Below are 24476 nucleotides of genomic sequence, written 5' to 3'. Positions count from 1 at the left end.
AAATTAAAATAATTGTTTAGCCTTAGAAATTCAATAGCGTCTCCAAAAAGTGTGCCATGACTACAACATTTGTATATTCTGATTCAGTGGAGGATGGGCTAAACTCTACAACTTTTAGTTTTCTGAAAATAAAAATAAATAAAAATGAGTTTAGCCTTAGAAATTCAATAGCGTCTACAAAAAGTGTGGTATGACAACAAAAGTGCTATAAACTGATTCGGTGGAGGATGGGCTACAATCTACGGCTTTTAGTTTTCTGAAGAAAAATAAATAAAAAAAGAATTGTTTAGCCTTAGAAATTCAATAGCGTCTCCAAAAAGTGTGCCATAATAATTGTTTAGCCTTAGAAACTCAATAGCGTCTCCAAAAAGTGTACCATGACTACAAAATGTGTATATTCTGATTCGGGGGGAGGATGGGCTAAACTCTACGGGTTTTAGTTTTCTGATGATAAAAAAAATTAAAATAGTTTAGCCTTAGAAATTCAATAGCGTCTCCAAAAAGTGTGCCATGACTACAAATGTTGTATATTCTGATTCGATGGAGGAATGGCTACAATCTACAGCTTTTAGATTTGTCTAAAATATTTGGCACATTTTTGTGTTTAGCCTTAGAAATTCAATAGCGTCTTTGAAAAGTACTGGGCTGTACGCTGCTGGCAATACTCAGCCCTCTTTCAGGGGGGTTGCGGTTGGTGGGTGTCCCTTTGGTTGATGCCTGGCAATGTGGGTGGATTGATTTCGTGCCTGTTGGGCTCTGTTCGGGGCCTCCCCCGGGTAGGGCCACAGTGTCGCCGGACCCCCCGTCTCAGTTCCATGGTGTTACGTTGCTATATTACTGCGCTGGGGGATATGAGGAATGCACTTTCTAACTTTTCTCAGTCTCCTCCAGTTTAAAATTTTAGGAGGAGATGAGGTCCTGGTCCACACCTGCGGAGTACCTGGTTTGGGGGGCCCGTTGCTGTCCCTGTCCACCTGGTCATACTTTTGACCTAGTCTAGAATCAAATAGACTCTGGATTTAGCCCAGAGAAATGTATTTATTATTCTAATTGGACTCTTAATATCTCATCCGGCACAGCCAGAAGAGGACTTGTCACCCCTCTGAGCCTGAGTCCTCTCTAGGTTTCTTCCTAAAATTCGGCCTTCTTAGGGAGTTTTTCCTAGCCACTGAAATCCAACACTACTTTTGTTTGCTCCTTGGGGTTTAAGGCCGGGTGTCTCTGTAAAGCACTTTGTGACAACTGCTGTTGTAAAAAGGGCTTTATAAATACATTTGATTGATTTGAATGAAAAGTGTGCCATGCCAAAAAAAAGTGCTATATTTTGAAATGAGTTTAACCTTCGAAATTGTCTTAGACAATAACTGCAATCAAGTCAGGAAAGGGTGTCCCATTTATTGTTCCACCACTTACCCTTATAGCTCTCTTTTTTAGGTTGACTACTCACCTACGGTTTTACCACTGTCCACACTGTGGTATGGAGAACCTGGAGTGTGGCAAAACCCTGATTGGTTAAGTGAATCCAGAAGTTGTAAAATTATGTCAAAAATAATATTTTGAAAGGCTTTGTATCTGATCTGTATTTTGCACTAATACTTATTATTACTCTTTCAATTAGCGCAAACACGGCTCTGAATCTGTTGTATTTTGTGTGTGGGCCCTCCTACGATCAAGGTTTGTTTCTGTGGCATAACATCACTATAGACTGGGAGGGGAGGGTCCAGACTTGCTCAACACCAGACTGGCCATAAAGGCATTTCTCTAGCAGTTCTACATCGTAGCATCCCAGAGTTTTTATTCATAACCCACATTTTTTTTTACATTTTGATATTAACTTTGACTGTACTGTATTAAGTGTCAAAGATTGAACAAAACATAAATGAGAACTTTCAGATTGGGTGTGACCAGTGCATCAGGTGGTACCAACAGAACTGCCTGCGAATGTCTGACAGAATACACTACAAATCAAACAAAGCAATGGAAATCCCCTTTTGTTAATGCCATTTCATTTGTAACAACTGTTTATTCATTAAAGCAATGAATGTTGCAATTTAATTTTTTGTTAGATCCTTATTATAGAATTAAGCAGTTTAACAAGCTATTACAGTATTATGTACTCTTTATAAAGCCATTTTGACAATATTTTAGCATAGTATTTGTACAGTTATTGTAAAATGTATAAAATATTTTAATTTCATTTTCTCCTATTGTGGGTTATAGTGTCTCCACCACAGAATCAACATGAGTCATTGTTATAGTTATTGCACATTTGAGCCCTCTCCAGTAATAGATTCAACGGTTCAAGGTTTTGATTAGAACAGGGGGCATTATTCTTCAATTGAACCAACCTCGAGAAAATTGTTGGCTTCAATTTATGGCTTTAAAAAAATATATGGCTTCTAAATAACATGTCAAGTCATAGATTGTAGCCCATCCTCCACCGAATCAGAATGTTTATAGTCATGGCACACTTTTCGAAGATGCTATTGAATTTCTAAGGCTAAACTTAAACTTTCTAAGGAAAACATTTCAGAAAACTAAAATCCATATATTGTAACCCACCCGAGTCCGAATATACCACTTTAGTTGTCATGGTACACTTTTTGCAGACGCTATTGCATTTTTAGATATTTTGGAAAAACGAAAAAATATTTTAAAAATCACCTTCACTTACCTTTTGGTGTCTTTAATTAGTTGGTTTTGTCTGGCGAGTTACCTCGCTACGATAACTCCTTTTTGTCAAGTGAAAAGACGAGAGAATTGTGTAGCCAGCAGAGGCGTCGCTAGGATCACAATACATTCGGAGCTTAAATAAGGCTAATGGGACATCATGTTTCGCTTCTAGAAGATATTGCCTACAATTAGGCCTATTAATAAAAATTGTAAGCGCAGCGTTGTGCACTTTATTGAAGCGTGAAATGTAATAATCCAGTGGAAAATGCGTATTGCTCACGTGTTATTGTTCGCGCAGTGGACTGGACAATGATGGAAATATCAGTGTGTAAGAAATATATAAACGAGGGAGGAACAGAAGATTCAAAAACGTTTTGATATTTAACAAATTAGGATATACACGTCTCTCCAGACACCACACCATGGTCTTCCCCGTGCGTGTAAATTGGGATGCTGCGCTTTCAGAAGTCTTGATCACACCTGAAACCGCATCTTGGGGAAAACAAATCCTTCTTTCTCGTTTTTGCCAACCAAAATTAAAATTATTTTTAGTTTTTTTCTGTTTCTATTCAGTCATTTATCGTCTCGTCAAATGCCACTGAAAAATAGGTAGGCTTTTTAACGAATATTTTCGTCACTATTTTTGTTGACGAAATGAACACTCATACACATTGTCCATTACTCCAATACACAATCCTATGACCCTTTCCGAGAACCTAGCTAAATAAGCAACACTATTAATAATTATCTTGTTTACTTCTCAAATTACCTACTCTTTTGTATGACTCTCAAATAATAACTAACCAACACTGAATACTCTAGCGGGGGCATAACTTAATATGGAGGTTCCTTAATATTAAGTTACGCCCATTGACGGTTTCCATTGGTGTAGTGTTTTTGATTTAGTTGCATGCGTTTATGAAGGAAGAATTACAGGGTCAATGACGAAGATTTCAGTAAGTGCTTCCATATGACCAAATCTAGCTATGTATTTAAGGATAGTTAACGTGTTCACTAAGATCGCTTATCTATTAAATTATTTGAATCCGAGATTCGAATAGCTTGAAAACAGAAAACACGACAACCCTTATAGCTACTTTTAAAGATAGCTAGCTACGCGACGAGTTAGGCTAATTGTTTGCCAGCTCTAGTAAATTAAGGTACGTTATAACTAACTAAAGATGCATGATGCACCTGTAACTATATGCAAGCAGGCAAGATCCATTTATTTTTTTAGCTTCATATACACTATGTTGTCATTATTTAGAAATGTAAACAAAATAATAATTTGCCATGGCCATCTTCTATGCAGTGGTGTAAAAAGTAGATGTATTTGGCTATGTTCACCAGTTTTGGGAAGTTGCTAAGGATGAGCTAAATTACCTAAACTTTTTTTTTTATTGATTACTGGTTAGTTTTGAACTCTCTTTACCTGGTTACTTGGGTCTTAATTAGATACTTCCCTAAAGTGGTGAACACAGCCGAACCTAGTTCAGTACTTTAACTTTGTACACCTCTACTCCTCTGTGATTGTTGTGATCTTTCATTTCTGTTGCCAAGATGCGTTGTTGACCTGGGGGATGCTGTTGCCTGGGTAAATGCCAACACGGGCCTCTTCTGAGACAAGTCCTCACCCCTGAGTGATGAGGAAATACAGGGTGCTGTGCAGATGCTCAGAGAGGCCTCAACTCTAGAGGAAGAACAAGAAGCTCTCACTCCATTCATGTTTTTGTTTAATAGTTTTGAAGATACTGAAACATTTGTAGATTAAATAGACAAGAGAGGACTTTTGAGCTTCTCTGTTAATTATTTTTGTTGATGAGGATACCTATTGGCTGTCTTTAAACCATCAGCTAATGCTAGTTTCCACACAACAAAAATTATAAGATCCAGAAAACACAATATAGTTTGACGAGACAAGAAACATCAGTTGTTTAGCCAGAGTAAACTGGACAGTGTTTTGGAAGTGTTCACCTGGCCATACAACATGATAGGATGAAACCAAAGCCTATAGAATCTGAGCCAGGCTGAATACACAGTACATAAAGAAACAACTTGACAGCATTTCTAACTCAGTTTCAAGTGAGCTGATATCAAGACTTGACAGTTCTACCTGACATGGTAGTCCTCGTAGACGTGGGTGTGTTTTCACCTGAGACTCTTTCTCCCCAGTCAGATGAGCTGTAGAGTTCCGAATTAAATGTTCTCACACGTCAATAAAATGCGCATCCAGCTTGTGCCTCAACAGTGGTTTGGGCTCTGGTCTCCTGAAAAGGGTAGGGACGGCACACCGGGCAGCAACTGCAAGTCCATTTGTCTGTCTGGGGAACCATTGATGTTTCGAAATGATAACAGTCATATTATTATGACTGTCATCATAATAATATGTATAGACACTCATATGTATCTATAATATTCAATAATTCTACCAAATTGCTACTAGCTAACATTGTTATGTATATTACTGCCTTGCCATATATATAATAAATAATAGGCTAATACCAGTACACTCTTTTAAACTGCTGCTAGCGTGCAGTGTTGTGTGTTGCGTTTATGTATTTTTTGTCTGGCTATATTTTTGCTTATATATTCTTCTTACCTCTTCCTACATAGTTCTCGGGTGCCATGTCAAAATATTTTAATTGTTCAGGATGACGGTTTTTCTCGGTACATTTGACAAATAAACGTTGAAACTTCTAACATCGCTTGGAATTCTAACTTGATTTTTAGAATCCAGAGGAGGTTACCCAGAGGAGGTTTTGTAGGTTACAAAATAGCGCGTCTTATAAGTATCAAGGGGATAACGAGTTGATTTCAATGCCAGTGCGTAGGTCCAAAACCGATAGGAGTTTTGGGAAAATACGATCGCTCAAATGACGAGTCTGGTCCTATGCACTGGCACTGAAATTAACTAATTTCAATGCAAGAACTCCTGGCACAGACGCGCTAAGAGGCGCCTTGAGTCACTCTTGTCCAATCAGAAGTCTTCCGTCACCTTTAATATCGCTTCAGCTCGGTTGGAACCTCGACGAAGCAGGTACTAAAAATATTTCTGGTACCAGGTACTATCCCAATTTTTGGCCAGTGGAAAATCAAAAAAGGCGAGCCGAGTCGAGCAGATACCATGCAGTGGAAACGCTCCCAAAGCGGGTAGAGTCTTAGCGAGTTTAGTCGAGCCGGTACCATGCAGTGGAAAGCGACATTAGAGATTGTTGGGCCGTGTTGGAACTTAAAGGTGATGCTTCGAACGTCATTGGTCACGTACTTTGAAACGAGCTCCTGGTAATCTGCATCGAAACAGCAGAGCTCGGAAAACTGAACGGTGCTTTGGAGCTTCGTGTTAATTCCTCCCATCCCTATCCCAGAGGTGATCCCAACACGTCACCCCTAACATTTCTCTTTTATAAAATGCTATAATGCCCAACAGCCAAATATGCTCTGTGTCCATTCCCTACCTCTTACCAGATACTATATTTACATATAAATTCACATACACATTGTGCTCTTTTTATTGTTTTAAATCCAACTGAATGCCAACCACCCCTAAAACAAAAAGTGTAGCTATACTCTTTCCTTAAATATATTACAAACATTAACTTTTAAAAAGTTACAAAGTAAATGTTTGATTAAATGTAAGTATTGACAAATACATAATGAGTTTAGGTTCCTAGAAAAGAGTTCACTACAATGTGCAAGAACACACTTTTGTTTAAAGACAATGACCATTACATTACTGAAGCAACATCTGTATTTAGACCTCTGTGTACCATGAGTAATGTAGCAATGTTCCCATTTAGTACTACCAAAAAAAATATTTCAAGTAAGGCACTCTCACAAGGCACAGCCTTCATAAGCACGCTTATTATAACACAATCAAGCGCAATTGATTAAAACAAATAATAATAATGTAGAGTGATAATTGTGCACTCTGTACAAGGTTATTTCACTACAACTACAACATATACTGAAATGAACCACAACAACCTTGGACGAGACATTTAAAAACAGCATGATTCATGTCATAGTATTTCAGAGAAGTGTTTTGAAAACATTTCATTAGTAGGCGCTCTCTACATCATTACATTCATCCCAACATCATTTCATGACCCTTAATAAACTTCAGCTATGTCATGGCACCTCAAGTGAACTATAAAGACACAAACCCTTCCCGGGGTGTCCTGAGACAGAGCGTTGGACAATATTTGCTTGTCAAGACAAGATAGAGACCCAGTCGATGGTCCAGTTCGGGCATGATTGGTTGGAAGGTCACTGTGCCAGATGGGGGGGCTCCAGTTTATTGGACAGAGCACTCAACACCTGGTCAAATTTGGCGTATCGCTGATCCTGGTTCTCCTCCGCTCCCCGACTGCCCCACAGCAACCTCATCTCGAACTCGGTGAGGAAAAGTTCCAGAACCTCGGCTTGCTCCTGGAACCCTGGATGTCCACATCACAACAACACACACGTCGCCCTTAAAGTCTCATTCACAAGGCTATGCCTGTAAGTGGTGAATTCTATGTGGTGGCGAACGCAAAGACGTACTTTCGGGATCTTAAGCACACCTAACGAGACTTCCATCCTCTCACCCTTTAATTTGGCCTCTGCGTTGGTCCGGTAGATGCCCCCCAGCTGTGCGATGGTACGCGCGGCCTCCAGGTGACTCATTAACACGTCCACCCCAGTTTCCGCAGTCTCCCATGGCTCTGCCCCGTCTGCCACCGCCACGCTCTTCTCCAGTAGGGACAGGAGGGGCAACACGTGGGGGAAAGATGTGTTGGCCAACGCACAGGTCTCTAAAAAGAGGGGAGGAAGGTGTCCATTATATACCCACTAGGGCACGTGTTTGCACCCACTGCCCTCAGAGTTGACACCCTTTTCTCTGCTTAGAACAGAACGCCAAGTCAGTCACAGCAAATACTACATACTGACATGTCCATGTCTCTGGGGAGAGATGAGGATGGAGTACCTTTCCCATCATTCATTCTCTTCATGAAAGGCTTCAAAGTTTTCTCGTAGAGGACTGCGCCCTCTGTGTGTCGCTGGCGTAACACCATCCACGTCTGCTCCAGACGGGAGATCTGAGAAGGGAAGACAACAGCTCAATGCAACTCGTGCATTTCCCAACCATACATTTCCAGTTTAATACCCAGTTTCTGTATTAAAATCACACTTCGCACAAAGGGGAGTAGGCGTTGTGTCCGTGCGTGAGTGTGTCTGGAGTGGCGAGAAATCACTACAGCTAAAGTTGTTGTGTATGAGTAACTCTCCAGTTAAAGAGCCGTACCTGTGGCAGCTCTAAAGCCCTCATGATTGCAGCGAAACCAAACATGTTCCCCAGGCTGTTCTTGAGCTCAGCGGCCATCTCAATGGCTTTGTGCAGCAGGGCAGCTCTCTCTTCAGCACTACCAGTGCAACCCAGGACATCCACGGCTAGCATGAGGGACATAGTCTGGAACCTGAAGCGACAGAGTTTGGACTCAACAAAACATGAATCATTTGGCGACGGCACAGGAAAAAAGGAAACAAAAAATGTTTTAAGTGTGTGTGGATTGATATCTCAAGTCAAGCCTGTCCACACCTTTCCAGCAGGTCCAAGCGGAGTTGGTGACCATGTGGGAGGGTCAATAGCTCCATCCCAGAACTTACACCCATTTTCCTCTGCGTTTCTGGAGTCACATATAATATCCTGGCAGCCTGAGGACAGAAACATGGTAAGAAAGAGATCTATGGGTGGTGCGACCGGGTGCGTGTGTGTCGGTGTGCATCAGTACCATGCAGTCAGCCTTGGTGATGTGTGTAGCCAGTGTTTTGGCATCCACCTGGGCCAGCAGCTCCTTGACCCTCCTCAGAATCCCCATCTCCAGGGGTCTGTTCTCGGTGGGCATTAGCAGGGACCGGTACCTTCTCGGTTTCAAGGCGGAGGCTGTCTCTGCTATAGGGTCCTCATATACATTCCCATTGTCCTCCTTCACAGGGTCTCCAACGCTCAGCCCCTCTTTCTCTGCACACAGCCGCGCCACATGACTCTGAGCCGGGGGGAGGGCCAGGCAGATCCGGCTGGAGCTGCTGTCTGTGTCTGGAGTGAGATAGATAAGGTCTGGAGAAACCTGGATTCTGGTCTGTTGACTGTCTGTGTCTGGAGTGAGATAGATAAGGTCTGGAGAGACCTGGATTCTGGTCTGTTGACTGTCTGTGTCTGGAGTGAGATAGATACGGTCTGGAGAGGCCTGGATTCTGGTCTGTTGACTGTCTGTGTCTGGAGTGAGATAGATACGGTCTGGAGAGGCCTGGATTCTGGTCTGTTGACTGTTTGTGCTCAGAGAGCAGTAGGATGAGGCCTGGGCTGTAGTGGTCTGTTGTGTGTCTGTAGTTAGAAGAGTCGAGGGACTTTGGGCTATAGTGGCCCATTTTGTGGCAGGAGTGTTGTTTTTGGGGAAGGGAAAGGGTGACAGGTGGGTTTGGGTCCTGCTTCTGGAGTGGCTGGAGACAGCTGGGGAGCGCATAACGCCTGGCAATCTGAGGACGGGAGGACTCCGAGCCTGCTGGGTGCCTCCACATGCAAACAGTGTAAAAGCACATTAACTAATCACACAATATCACACCGCAATATCTGTATTGGAAACTGGAGTTGCTGAGGAGCAACGGAATGTGTGGCACTCTCACTACAGTGCAGGTCTTTCATCTTGTGAATGTAGTACAAAAACATCCCGATGCGTGTTGATTTACTCACTGAATGTCACTGAGAGAGGGTTCTCCTCGGTTGGTGAAGACGGCAAGCTGAAGCTTTTTACTGCCCCCCTGTGGTGAACCGCGGAAGGGCTGTAGACAAACACATCAAACATAGGTATAAAAACGGGGACATAAACATGTGTTAATTCTTAACATATTCTAACATTAACCCTAACCTTAACCGTGTTTAAAGAAATATGCGCATTCATACATACAGACACACAACACTAGACACTTGGTAGTCAAAACCAACAAAATATCTTTGTAGCATGGCAAAATGGTAACAGCGAAATAAGTCTCTCACCTTAGTGGGCAGATCCTGTCCGTCACATTCCCACTGCAGCTGTTGACTAGAGCCCCTCTAGAGCCTTGCTGGCAGTAGTGAGAGTTTAGACAGCCTCTGTGGTCGGCCTTGTGGTTGGCCAGAGAGAAAGCGGTCTCCCGGTAGCGCAGCGGTAGAGTGCGATTGACGGGACGGTGGATCTGAGCCCCACTCTGCTGAGTCAAAGCCACCTTGTTCCCCACATAGAAATTAACTAAAGCGGGCAGAGAGTGGAAGGCTTCTCCCTCCAGGGTGTACTGGACCCGGGTGTGGGACTCCCCTTTCCTAACGAGGACCCTGCTAATTAGGAAGTGCAGGGTTTTGTTGCTCCAGTGGCTAGTCAGGACATAGTCCCCCTGACTGGAGAGAGATTCTCGGATGAGAAAGTCCCCGTGGTTCAACACCAGTGTCTCAGACAGCTGCCAATCAAATGGACACCAGTGTGAGGGAGAATACCAATGACGTCATGATGTGTGAGAGCAGTTGTGCGTGATTTGGTCCAGTTGTGTGAGGGAGCAGGAGGATGTGTGATTACAGTGGATATAAAAAAAGTCTACACACCCCTGTTAAAATGCCAGGTTTCTGTTATGTAAAAGAATAAGACAAAGATAAGTCATGTCAGAACTTTTTCCACTTTTAATGTGAACTATAATGTGAACAATTCAAATGAAAAACAAACTGAAAACCTTACAATAACCTGGTTGCATAAATGTGCACACCCTCTTATAACTGGGGATGTGGCTGTGTTCAGAATTAACCAATCACATTCAAACTCATGAATTAAAAAGAAGTCATTACACACCTGCCATTATTTAAGTGACTCTGATTAATCACAAATAAAGTTCAGCTGTTCTAGTTGGATTTTCCTGACATTTTCTTAGTTTCATCTCAGAGCAAAAGCCATGATCCACAGAGAGCTTCCAAAGCATCAGAGGGATCTCATTGTTGAAAGATATCAGGAGAAGGGTACAATATTTCCAAAGCATTAGATATACCATGGAACACAGTGAAGACAGTCATCATCAAGTGGAGAAAATATGGCACAACAGAGACATTACCAAGAACAGGACATCCCACCAAAATGTATGAAAAGATGAGAAGAAAACTGGTCAGGGAGGCTTCCAAGAGGCCTACAGCAACATTAAAGGAACTGCAGGAATTTCTGGCAAGTACTGGCTGTGTGCTACATGTGACAACAATCTCCCGTATTCTTCATATGAATGGGCTATGGGGTAGGGTGGCAAGACGGAAGCCTTTTCTTACAAAGAAAAACATCCAAGCCCGCCTGAAGGTTGCAAAAACAAACATCAAGTCCCCCAAAAGCACATGGGAAAATGTGTTATGGTCTGATGAAACCAAAGTTGAACTTTCTGGCGCAAAAAAAAAATCACACACATCACCCAAAGAACACCATACCCACAGTGAAGCATGGGGGTGGCAGCATCATGCTTTGGGGCTGTTTTTCTTCAGCTAGAACCAGGGCCTTAGTCAGGGTGGAGGGAATTATGAACAGTTCCAAATACCAGGCAATTTTAGCATAAAACCTTCTGGCATCCATTAGAAAGGTTAAAATGAAGAGGAAGTTCACCTTTCAGCATGACAACGACCCAAAGCACACATCCACATCCACAAAAGCATGGCTTCACCTGAAGAAGATTAACGATTTGGAATGGCCCGCGCCTGAGCCTAGACCTGAATCCAATTGAACATCTGTGGGGTGATCTGAAGAAGGCTGTGCACAGGAGATGTCCTTGCAGTCTGACAGTGGGCAAATATTACCACGTCAAGATGTGCCATGCTAGTAGACTCCTACCCAAAAAGACTGAGTGCTGTAATAAAATCAAAAAGGATGCTTCAACAAAGTATTAGTTTAAGGATGTTCACACTTATGCAACCAGGTTATTGTGAGTTTTTTTGTTTGTTTTTCAATTAAACTGTTCACGTTAAAGTAAAAATTTGTCTCATTCTTTTACATCACAAGAACCTGGCATTTTAACAGGGGTGTGTAGACTTTTTATATCCACTGTATGTCCATATTTGTGAGGAAGCAAGTGTGTGTGGTCATATCCTGATGTGTGAGGGAGCAGGTGTGTGTGTGTGTGTGTGTGTGTGATTATGTCCAGATGAGTGAGGGAGCAGGTGTGTGTGTGTGTGTGATTATGTCCAGATGAGTGAGGGAGCAGGTGTGTGTGTGTGTGTGATTATGTCCAGATGAGTGAGGGAGCAGGTGTGTGTGTGTGTGTGTGTGTGTGTGATTATGTCCAGATGAGTGAGGGAGCTGGTGTGTGTGTGTGTGTGATTATGTCCAGATGAGTGAGGGAGCAGGTGTGTGTGTGTGTGTGTGTGATTATGTCCAGATGAGTGAGGGAGCAGGTGTGTGTGTGTGTGTGTGTGATTATGTCCAGATGAGTGAGGGAGCAGGTGTGTGTGTGTGTGTGTGTGTGATTATGTCCAGATGAGTGAGGGAGCAGGTGTGTGTGTGTGTGTGTGTGTGATTATGTCCAGATGAGTGAGGGAGCAGGTGTGTGTGTGTGTGTGTGTGTGTGTGTGTGATTATGTCCAGATGAGTGAGGGAGCAGGTGTGTGTGTGTGTGTGTGTGTGTGTGTGTGTGTGTGTGATTATGTCCAGATGAGTGAGGGAGCAGGTGTGTGTGTGTGTGTGTGTGATTATGTCCAGATGAGTGAGGGAGCAGGTGTGTGTGTGTGTGTGTGTGTGTGATTATGTCCAGATGAGTGAGTGAGCAGGTGTGTGTGTGTGTGTGTGATTATGTCCAGATGAGTGAGGGAGCAGGTGTGTGTGTGTGTGTGTGTGTGTGTGTGATTGTGTCCAGATGAGTGAGGGAGCAGGTGTGTGTGTGTGTGTGTGTGTGTGATTGTGTCCAGATGAGTGAGGGAGCTGGTGAGCCTCACCTCCCATGGGATGTTTCCATGATACCATCCATGGCTCATCAAGTTGCTGCTGCTCAGTTTCAGCTCCTCCTCCAACTCCCTGCGGAGCTTTTCAGATGGGAAATCCAGCCAGGACCCATCCTTGGAGAACTTAAAAGACATAGGATGAAATGGTAAAAGGAAATAAAATTTAAACAAACCCCTATGAGACGACAGTTATCCAGCACCAAGCAATCACTTTGTTCCGTTTTCCCCCCTTAGTCTGTTGTGAAATACAGTAGATAGTGGGAGGCAGAGATGGGTCGAGAAGAAAAGTTGGGCATTCCCACACTGGCAAGTCACCAGAGCACAGTCTGGGGCAGGTTGTCGTGGTAACATCATTGTGTAACTTAGCCCTCATTCAGCCAAGATTTGTCACCTCTACACACAGAAACCTAGATACAGTAGATAAGTACCATCAATTACCACTCATCTCTGCTCAAAATGTTTAGTGGATTAATTTAAACAAGACAGGTCTTAACAATTATTCCCTGCCCCGGCCTTTACCGAGATGACATGTTGTTTTTCTCAAAAATACATGTTTGTCTGTATAATGGGGGGCAGGTGTATATTTAGGCACTGGTCCAAAAACCTTTCAGAACATATACAGTGCCCTCTGGCCTTAAAGAATACATCAAATTTAATTATTACAAACCCCTTTGTTGCATCAAGATGATTTTTCTTTCCAGAACGGAAAGTATGTATTTTAAATACAAAAACAGGAATACATATTTTATTTTATTGAATATGTGATAAAATAAAGCCTAATGATGAGTTCAGTGTAAATGTAGTATGTAAGTTTGCCAATTTAAGAATATCTAACAGTGACAAGTGAATGCATCTGTATTCCTTCAGTCCTTCCACCAGGCATAACCAGTCAAATCCAGATCAGGCTCAGTTGCCTAGATCACTCCAAACTATTCCTCTTAAATTGGCAGGCTTACAAAGTCTTTTATTTCCCCCAAGCTAACTCAATTAGAGCTTGACCAATGTGCTCACTGTGATTCCCTCCAGTGTCCTCCTGTTTCCACACAAACCCAGCAAGAGATGGGATTAAACACACACACACACACACAGTAGGAATAAGAGAACAACACTGTCTGTTGTCATTTTGCTACACTATTTGGCCCTGAGCTAAATGGGGAGGAGGCTTGGTCCGACGTGTGGGAGATTTGTCTAAAATGGTTTTAGATTCGGGGACATTTGTGTTGTTCTAAAATGGGCACAGAAAAGAGGAAGTTAATTCTTTCCTTGGTTTACATTCTACGTGTAGCCAGTTTTAGTGTATACTTTCCAGGGGTGTGATAAAGTTGTCATACTCATGAATATATCTTTCAAACTAATACTCATAATTGAATTTACTCGTTATTCGAAAAAAGATGTGTGCTTTTAGCTTAGGTCATTAAAAAGCCTATAAGTCATATACATTGTGACACAATCCCTCGGAGCACATCCTGCTCCTTCACTCAGACATAGTTCAAGGCAAATAACTTATCTAGACAGATGAAAATTCTCATGATTTAGTCCTATTCAATTATCTAAATGTAATGTATGACAGGCTATTGCTGAATACATTTTTCCTAGACACGGATAAATGTACAGCAAGTCACTTGCCCCAAATTATTTCTAAAGTATTATTTTGGTCAGAAGTGTTGAAAAAAACAATGAAGACATGGGCCATGTACCTCAAAAAGCTCTCTCCTATTCTCCCACAATACAATGAATAATTACTTAGTGTTTCCAAGAGAGTACAGTTCTACTCCAAGTGTAAACTGCAGTGTAATGACATTTGAATGCCACAGTTCTGTTATTCATCCTTCCGTTTGGATGAGTGTACTATCGACCAAATGTTATGTCTGTAATTGTCATATGGATGGAGCACAGCCACTGTGCTCAAGGAACCTTCTGGCTCAAAGGCCTATTTTGCATTAACTGTGTCACAAAAACATGCTGAAGTGGTTAAAGTAGAATTGCATATTTATATTTACAGGGTTGCTACAGTTATTTTTATTTTAGGACATAATCGTTATTAACCCCCACACAATAAATTACAAACTGTCCTTTAAAAAGGGAGCTCCCATAGATTATTCCTCAACAAGAATCATACTCATACTCATTAATATAAAAAATATCTTACCTTCACATATTCACCTTTGCTATCCATGGGTTCTAATTGGCTGTAAAAGAGAGGGGGAAACATAAAATATGAATGGTTAGTGTTTTCTTTTACCCCTTATCTAACTTTAACCCCTAAGTATTACATTTTACTTTAAGCATTTTCTTTTCATGCATTTCAACTTCACTGGGGTAATGTCACGATTCGTTAGAATGGAAGTGGATGTTCCTCATTGTAATGATATAACACTGTGTTTCTCTTATGTAATGTAATAATTCTACTATAAAACTGTACACCAGAACCAATGTCAACAGTGAAGGGGTGACTCCGGGGCAACTCAAATGGTCTAAAGATGACAGTATTATTGCTTCTTTAGATCAGCACACAAGTTTTCAGCTGTGGTAACATCATTTGCAACATGGTTTTCTAATGATCACATAGCCTTTTAACATGATTAGCAAACACAATGTGCCATTAGGACACAGGACTGATGGGGGCAAATAATCTGCCTCTGTACGCCTATGTAGATATTTAAAAAAAAAAACAGCCATTTCTGGCTACTATAGTCATTTACAACTTTAACAATGACTACACTGTATTTCTGATCAATTCAATCAAAAATGACGCTTTTCTTTCTAAAATAAGGACATTTCTAAGTGACTCCAAACTTTTGATTGGTAGTGTATATACAGGGCTGGCTCCAGGCATGAGTAACATCAGCAGTCAGTTAGGTTCCCTGGCCACTAGGGGGCACCCCAATGAACAAAATGTTTTCATTTATTTTTAGTTAGGGTAGTTTCTTTCTGCCCCGGTGTTGGATTCAATTCTAGGAACCCCTAGAAGTAAATGGTATGCAAATGTTACTGTAAGTTGCATAACACATCTGCTAAATGGGATACAGTATATACTCTTGAAATGTCTTTCACATTTAGCCGCTTGTCAATGTTTAGTTAGTCCAGCCTGCATTCTAAACTTGTGGTATTCGTAACAGTGTTTCAATATTTAATGGTGAAAATGTATTTAATTTGGACCTTTTGATCAATGTCAAAGTGACAAATACAGTCTTCAAATTGTTCTATATTAATTACACTATGAAACAGAAAATAACTAATTACATAACTGATTACAAGTAATCACTCCCTTTGCTAAGAGACACCTGAATGAGCTGCGGTGCAGCTAATTGTCTTTAGAAGTCATGTAACTAGTTGAATGCAATCCACCACCATGCACTGCAGGTATTTTGACATGATTTCAGGTTAAATACACCTGTCTCTGGGAGGTCCCACATTTGGTTAGTACAATTCCTAACCAAAACTATATCACAAAGACAATAGCCCAGGTGGTTCACGAATGTGGCCTTTATGTGAAAGTGGCAAAAACACAAAAACATTCCACATATTGTTGACCAGAAGGCGTGTAGGAGACTGAGACCAAGTGGACGAAGATGTGGTCGAATGAACCGAAAATATCGTTTTTTAGCCTCAGTGGTAAGCACGGTGTTTGGCACAAGCCTCATCGCCCTGAGAGCACCACATTTACTGTGAGGCAGCATCATGCCATGGACATGCTCCTGTGTGTCAGGCCCCTGGAAGCTTGTGAAGATAGAGGGCAAAATGGATGCAGCAAAGTACAGAGAATTCCTGAAAGAAAACATGCTGAAGTCAGCAAGAGACGTGGGACTTTTTCCATTTTCCAGTAGGACAATGATAACCACTGTAGTGACAAAAAAAATTCAATGTCCTGGAGTGGCCCAGTCAAAGCCAATTCCCACATCCCATGGAACATGGAAAGGAAAAGTTGAAAATTGCTGCTAAACAAATGTCCCAATCCAACTTCGGAGCTTGAGAAATTTTCCAAAGAGTGGGCAAACATTTCTGTGTTCAGATGTGCAAAGGTGCTAGAGACTTATCCAAATAGACTCAAGGCCATACTTGTTACCAAATATTAACTAAAGGGGGTGAATACCTATGCAATCCATTATACTACATTTTTTATTTGTTTTGGACTAATAATAAAATACATTTTCATTTCACGTTGTGACAATACAATTTGGAAAGGTCCAAGGGGGTGAACACTTTTGAAAACCACTATATAACCCATACCAGGAGGCCCCTGTACAGGAAAACATCTGAAAAGGAAAATATGTGCTGGTCTTTCTCATATGTCTCCTTACATTCTCTATGGGCCTTCACTAAGGGAAGTAGGCCTATTACATAAGACTCTCTGAAGAGTTTAAATCTGCAATACCTCCCAAATATGTTCTACTGTGACAACTCCTAGCAACAGCCTGCTGAACTAAACAAAAAAGCTGTCAGGTTAAAAGTTAAGGATTCTGAAAAATCTACTCCCTGAACATTTTTGGTCTTTCTGTTGTTCCTCAGCCCAGCACATTTCCACAAGTTCTCTATGAAGAGAAATGTCTTCTTGTTCCCATGAACTCAATCTCTTTACAAACACGCATACACACACACACACACACACACACACACACACTCAAGTTCCGCAACTTCTCGTCCTCCCACACATACCGTTCTTCATAGATTCCCACCACTTCTTTCCTTCCTTTCAGCTAAAGTTACATCCACAAACAAAAACATATGTCCCACAAGGGTTCCCCAACCACAAATACACAGTCTTTGATAACAATGGCATTACCACAAAACCACGTAAACAGAACTATGGGCTCATACACAATATTTTACTTCAATTTAGATTAACAAGACTATTTGCAACATTTCCATAAATTATTAAAAACATATAGCAGGTGTCAATCTAAATTGTTGACAGTAACCTTCTGAGTTAATGTGAGACGCTGTCGCTACTGCCCCCACACCCATTAGTTTACGAAAATAACAAAAATAAGCACGCTAGACAAATATCTACTCGTTGCCCAGTGCTACTGGTAATATTTTGAGAGGCAAGGCACTGCACTAGCATGTCTTCTGCATAGCGCCAAGCTTTGTCAGAGTGATGTATTCTAAATGCAAATGTAAACAAAAGGGTATGTTTACGCTTCATTTAAATATTACTTAAACTGCAATACTGCACTGATAGATGTTGTTAGTGTGAAAGGCCCTATGTCAATATCTGGCAAGAAGAAGAATCTACAGACTGCCTGGGGAATAATTTTTTTCCTATGATATGTATAAAACCAGTTCAATGTGATCCAAGGAACCTCCCCGTTCTTGGCCGGGTGGGTTTCCCACATGAAGATCCCTATTAACAACATGAACAAAACGCCCTGCCTCACATCCAACATTCTGATGCAGTTGTGTAGGGGCATCTCGCATTCACACACAGACACAATTGTTTTACCTTTCTTGTGGGGACCAGAAAAAAGATTCCCTATACCTAACACTAATCCTAACCCTTACCCAAAACATAACCTTAACATAACTTAAACAGACCTTAACCGTAACCTCAATAACCTATCCTTTATGTCTTATTTAACCTAACCCTGAACCCAGAGATTCACACTGAACCCCTTTCCCCCTCATTTACCTATTGTGTTCTTTCCTCTTCTGATTGCCAAACATATCAACACTCCATTTTTATGTTTTGCAACTTTAGCTAGCTATCTTGCACAGCTCAGATCTTTACCCAAAGAGCCAGCAAGATCTGCTTTTACGCCCCCCCTCGGTCACTCAATCCTAAGAATGCATAATGGACTCCTAAAACGTATGCAGATGTCTTTCACTTCAATGTCCAAATATGTATTCACTCCAATATATATAAATATATAGCAAATCAACAACAACAAAATTCACGATATATATTTTCAGTGATAAGACAAACGTTCCTGCATGCCCCTCCGATTGATTGGCTTCCACGGTCCCATCGCACCCCTTAAAGCAGGGGTGTCCAAACTATTCCATGGAGGGCTGAGTGTCTGCAGGTTTTCACTCTCTCCTTGTATTTGATTGACTAATTAGGTCACTAATTGGTTAGTTTCTACCCTCACCTGGTTTCTCAGGTGTGAACTGGGAACCAATTTATAGGAAAAACCAAAAACCTGCAGACACATGGCCCTCCGTGGAATGGTTTGGACACCCCTGCCTTAATTCTTTGCCTCTGCCTGAACCTAAGCTATAATGCCTAAACCTACATCAACCGTATGTTTTACTCTAAACATAACCCCTAAACCAGAGATTTTTCATTTTCCTTGTGAGGTCCATGGAATTTTGTTGGGACCAAATTGACAGATTACTCTTTGCAGCGAGTGTTGGTCTCCACTTGCAAAACCAAGAACGCACAATTGTTTTTCCTATCCTTATATCAGTTCCCTATAAGAAATATCTATATAATAAGAAATAGTTTAGCAGCAGTGCCAGCTACTGTATGGGCAGATATGTCCCACATATAATGTTTCCATGAAGTGAAATAATATCATATTTATATATACTTTAAATAATTACACATTGTTGTAAATAAATTATTTCACAGGCCATCACATCGATGTGGCACATGCTGGTTTTCTTTCATGAAAACCACCTGGGCTACTCAAATTACAAAACATTCAAGCCTGTGACATGGAACTACAAAATACTTGTAGTTAAGCATGCAACTATTAAAATAAAAAAATTTTCTGCAGTGTTCAGGATACAACGTAACAAAATGACTTACAGTACTGTACCTGCAACATCAATGAGTCCAAATTATAAAATATTACCTTATTCCCATGGTGGTGAAGACTCGAGACAGAATAGAGTACACTATCGCTTGTTTGGCAGCAGGCAATGATTATTTATATCCTATATGAAAACAAATATACTTATCAGGGCTTGACAAACGCTTGTCCAAAAAAAAAGTCTGAAAGTTAGAATGCGCTTGTCATAAGTGTAAGAAATCATTATTTATTTTTTTGCAGCTTTTACAGAGATTGCAGGTGCTAAACAAATTCAGCTTTAAGTTCGTAGCTCAATTTTTTGTCACGAGAACTGATTGGGATGTTTGGCTGCGATTCTACCAATTTGGGTTCTCACATCTTACTCGAGAGATTAACACAAAAACGTGTGTAATGAATGAGTATGCAAGGTTGCTATTTATAACACACACAATCTGATAGAGGTCTTTTCAAAGTATTTCCGTCGTTTTTGTTTTATTATATTCAACGGCACGCAGTAGATACCGAAAATAGGGGAGGAGAAATGCACATTTTTAGAAGCCCTTCGCGGTTGAATATTCCTTAAATTAAACTCACTCCCGTTTTTCTCAGTTTCTGACATTGTTTACGAGTTTCGAGGTATTTTAATGTTAGAAGTTAAACTTAAACCGCTAGCATTCCAGTAGGATTCAAGCTAGTGACTGACATGTTCTTCAACGGAGGCAAAAGCATTAACTCCGTAACCATGGCAAGCTTCATGCCTTTAAAGTGGCAGCTGATATTTTAGTTAAGAGTGTCACAGATGTTAAAGAACATTTTGGAATACATCTGATTACTACTGGGAATACATTATTATTTGAGAAGGAATATTTGAGAAATAGTACACACCATAATTAGTGGAAGATATCCCACATTGATTGACATATCCCTGGTGATAAAACGGCACAGTGTTATAGAATAGATAATGAAATAATCAAACAGGCCATTATATAACGAAATTACGAAAAGGTTTATGACATTATGAAATACATCTTGTAATGAAAAAAAGCAATTTGATATTATTATGAAATATACCTTCTTTTTTTAAATCATAATGTGCTACTCAAAATTAGGCATTTCATTATTTATTTATTTAATTTTTACTCTTTTGGTACTCCATAATACCTCGTGTAGCTAACGTATTCATATGAAAATCAAACTTAAAAGGTTGGTGGTCATAGCAGATGTGGATTTCTTGATCAGAGATGTTACTTCCAAGTCCCATTAACGATCGAGACGCGCGCAAATCGGCGAGGGAAGGAGTTAGCTTCAGAGCTTGGTGTGCGATTATGATTGCAGCTGAATTTGGGGATTCAGTTTTAAAGATTGATTTAACAGTCATTCAAACATCTGTCATTCACACTCAAAATGGGGTAGTCTACAGCCGAGGTAGTCTACATTCATGGCTACGAATGCCATGAATATACTCTAAAAAGTATACTCTTACAATAATGGTACACTGACTTTACATCATGCTAAAGAGAAACATTTTCCCTGAAAGGAGAGTTTTTGCTGAAAGAGCAGTGGTACATTTTAAAATCCATGCTGTAGCAGTACATGCTCCCGAGAGGGCAGCGGTTTAAACCACCAAACCAGGCCACACTGATCAGATTTTCAACCCTAACCTTGTTTTAGATGAAGGGAATCTTAGTGACCAGATTCATAGCACAATGTATGGACTCTGATTACGACACGAAGAACTGAAAGGAGATGGGGCAGCAAGGTAGACTATAGTGGCTAGCCCACAACACCATAGACCAGTTTCATTACCTTACCTTTGGTAGACTTGAACCAATGGTAGAGGTGCACTAGAACGTTCAAATGCGGGGCGGAAGGAAAGGGTTTTAAGTTGTACAGCAAGGGGGCTGGTATATGGATATATAGCTCTTAGTAGAGGTGTAATGGCAAAATATATATAAACGCAATTTAGCAGTAATACTTGAAGGAGCGTGGCATATGACCAATTTTGACAATATACAATAGGCTACCACAAACATCAAACATATTGCTATGAACTGATTTTCAACACAATTGATAGTAAACCGTTTTTATGTAACTGTGGTATAACGTCTTAAACAGCGTATTATTAACCAATTAGTGTTTGGGTTTCGAACAAGCGGGTTTAATTAGGGGATTTGGCTATAATTTCAGTGTGGGGTGAAATTTCCTGCCGTGACCTAGTAATAATTCCGATGGCACATAAACACGGCATAGACGTTTAACAGCCTGTTCTATTGATCGTGGTCAATGCCGTGCAATTTCACATCCATGTGAATGTCAAAACTTCTTTCATATGTAGCGTAATAAACTGTAGCCTGTGTTTTCTCGAGTTGTAGTGGGGCGAAGTATAAAATGTGTTTTTTGTGATGTGGTTTATCACTCAATGTAATACTACGGCGAAGCAGGATAAATGCGCAAAAATAGAGAACATCTGACAAGGGCAGTAAGGTATTCCAAAATCATATAATGTAAAACATATTTGAGATTAGAAAAAAAAAAAAAACTTTAAAAAAACTCACCTGTCAAGTGTCTCCCTCCTCTTTAAATCTCCCGGAGTCCAGCTGTAAACGTCCCATGTCTTCTTTTCCGCATGGCTGTTGACCTCCTCCGCTATTGGGTCCATCAGCACATACATGTCCTTGTAGAGTGTTGTGGCTGACGCTGAGTCGGAGGGGCACTGAGGGCGCTGGCAGAAAGGCATAACGGCTCTGTCGTACACACCGGTGTCGGTCCCAGTCTTGGTTGAATTGACCGCTGGTAAGACCTCACTTGTTGATGGTGCATCTTGATTTCCTGAGTGCCTGTTAAGTGTTGTGGTCTTGCATCCCTGAAATGAGCCTCTACTGAATGGCAGTCTGTCTTCTTCAGGAAAGGGTTGGGGGGAGTGGACGGGGGTCTGAGCCACAGGCAGGGTTTCCCTTTGAAGGCTACTAGGCGATTGTTTCTCTAAGGCAGACAGGTGAGTACCAGAGAGGACACTAAGTAGGGGAGAATCTCTTACAGAGTCCCCAATCTGACACTGGCTCGGATCTTGGTGGATCTCCTCTTTGTTCCTCCTTTTCTTCTTTGCCGCTTTTCTGGGTTTCTGCCTCTCCTTTCTGGCTACTGTAGCTACATGGCCTGGGCTGTGGAGGCAGGTATCCATGTCATTGACTGAGTTATCCCCGGGCATTTTGTCTCTCTGGCTCCCATCCGGTTTTGAGGTTATCTTGGGGTCTGTCTTATCTGACAAACGCCAGTTTGAGCGACTGGAGAAGCTCCCAAACCACTTGACACCTTGGAAGAGAGAGAGATTGTCTTACTTGATCTACTGCTGACTATTTTGATATTCTGATACATTGATTTCTGTGGTGTAGTATGCAATTTTAATTTGTAGATCTCTTTAAATTTTTAGCATGCGAAAAATATATTTGTTGTAGTGTCTGCTCTGTCACATCTGGAATATTATAACATCCAAGTTGAGCCTGCTGAATCCATCACCAGATTTATATTATTGTAGATTTGATTATGATACTGCCCTAGAGACCCATTAGACTCCAAGGGATCTCAACTAATAGCCTAGGGACACATGGCAGTTAATTGCTTTTCCCTGGTGGACCAGGTTTCAATCAGTCCCTGATTAGAGGGCTAGAATAAAAACCAGCAGTGCTTTGGGTCCCGAGGACTGGAGCACGAAAACCTAATAGTGACATTTAATACAATGATGACTCAGTAGAGACTGCTGAAAATGGTGGGGATTGGGGGGGTGAAAAGTGAATAATTTTTTCTTTAACCTTTCCTTTATTTCCTTTATGTAGATACATGAGGCCAGTGGGTGGTGTTACACACTGAAATACATGACCTAAGCCCTAATGCCTACAAACGTGCTTTGTTTCTCTATGGCAAAAGAAGTTCTTCCCGAGTTAGAGTTGGCTTAATATTGTATGCCATGTTAGTCTCCATTTATAGTGTTCAGCTGAGTTGCTATTTTAAACCAAACAATGAACAATTTATGTATTTGTTTACGACGGCACATAAACCTCAATAGTGCATTCACAAGTGGACACAACAGCACACAATGAGTGAATGGATGAAATAAGAGTCAATAGGACTCATTCTTTACATGGAGTCACAATAAGAGATGAGGAGCAACCTCTCTTTCCCTGACTCATCATATAGCCAGAGCTGTGGGACAGTTGATTTCAATTTGAGATATTTATTAGGAAAATATGACTTACTCAGTTTTTGTTTGCTCATGGTTTAAGATATAGGTTCAGACCTGTAAGGAGACAGTTCCAATTATATTCCTTGTTCCTACTTTGTGTTTAGACAACTATGGTCCAATCCTCAAAAAGCATACAGTTCCCACAATGCGATTGAATGAGCAGCACACTTTTGCCCAACAGAGAAGTGTGCTTCCTGTCATCTAGAGCGAGCGGATATGACAACCGAAATACTCGTCAGCCGTTCGTAGTAATTTCTGCTTATGAAAGATGTTGTTTATTACAGCAATAAAACCACACAGTTTCCCACTAAAATGATTGTGACCCCTAGTTTCACCAGCATCGTGAAACTGCGGTCAATACAGTTGTGTTATTTCCACTGACAGTTTCAGGGAGCTTTCATCTTGGCTGTATGAAATGTAAATGTACTACCAGAAAATATATGAAAACAGTCAACGAAAGCATCAGGAGAGCATCAAGAGGCATCAGGGGGGCATCAGGGGGGCATCAGGGGGGCACTTGCATTTCTCCTATTTAGGGGTCAGGGATTTGACTCACTCATCCTTCAGCAGAAATCTTTCTTCATGTTCTCTGGGTTGCTACATTTCCTGTCACATGCAAATGAATCAGCATTAGTATGCAATAGGGTGTAGTGTTCAGGGAGGTGTAGTATTCAACAAGGTGTGGCATTCATTAAGGTGTAGGATTCATTAGGGTGTAGGATTCAATAAGCAGTTTCCCAAGGGATAAGGAACAACATTTAAGCTCCAAACAAGCTTTGACCTTTGGAATGATTGGGTGACTTAGTTTAAGTTAACACAAGGGTGACATTGTCAATGAAAGCTGACTTGTTTATAAATCTGC

General features: G+C 41.0%; 1 protein-coding gene across 5 annotated transcripts; it reads right to left on the bottom strand.

Annotated features, from left to right (window-relative positions):
• Positions 1 to 6117: 6117 nt before the first annotated feature.
• Positions 6118 to 23731, bottom strand: sh2d3cb (SH2 domain containing 3Cb). 5 transcript variants are annotated; one of them, XM_034296709.1, is made up of 13 exons: positions 23628 to 23730; positions 21930 to 22686; positions 14790 to 14829; positions 12635 to 12763; positions 9707 to 10143; positions 9404 to 9492; positions 8820 to 9223; positions 8445 to 8759; positions 8252 to 8367; positions 7958 to 8129; positions 7640 to 7751; positions 7260 to 7466; positions 6118 to 7109 (listed from the first exon to the last, which is right to left on the bottom strand). In XM_034296709.1, the coding sequence occupies exons 1-13, from the start codon at positions 23644 to 23646 to the stop codon at positions 6940 to 6942; spliced, it is 2967 nt and encodes a 988-aa protein (XP_034152600.1). In that variant the 5' UTR covers positions 23647 to 23730; the 3' UTR covers positions 6118 to 6939. The 5 variants fall into 5 exon arrangements, with proteins under 5 accessions (XP_034152600.1, XP_012992404.3, XP_019907720.3 ...); XM_013136950.4 differs by having other exon boundaries at positions 6119 to 7109; positions 8445 to 9223; XM_020052161.3 differs by lacking the exons at positions 21930 to 22686; positions 23628 to 23730 and adding exons at positions 19438 to 19519; positions 19969 to 20136 and having other exon boundaries at positions 6156 to 7109; positions 8445 to 9223.
• Positions 23732 to 24476: the final 745 nt, after the last annotated feature.

Source organism: Esox lucius, chromosome 13, assembly GCF_011004845.1.
Source record: "Esox lucius isolate fEsoLuc1 chromosome 13, fEsoLuc1.pri, whole genome shotgun sequence".
NCBI lineage: Eukaryota > Metazoa > Chordata > Actinopteri > Esociformes > Esocidae > Esox > Esox lucius.
The sequence above is the reverse complement of the archived record's forward strand: the minus strand, read 5'-3'. Positions and strand labels throughout refer to the sequence as shown.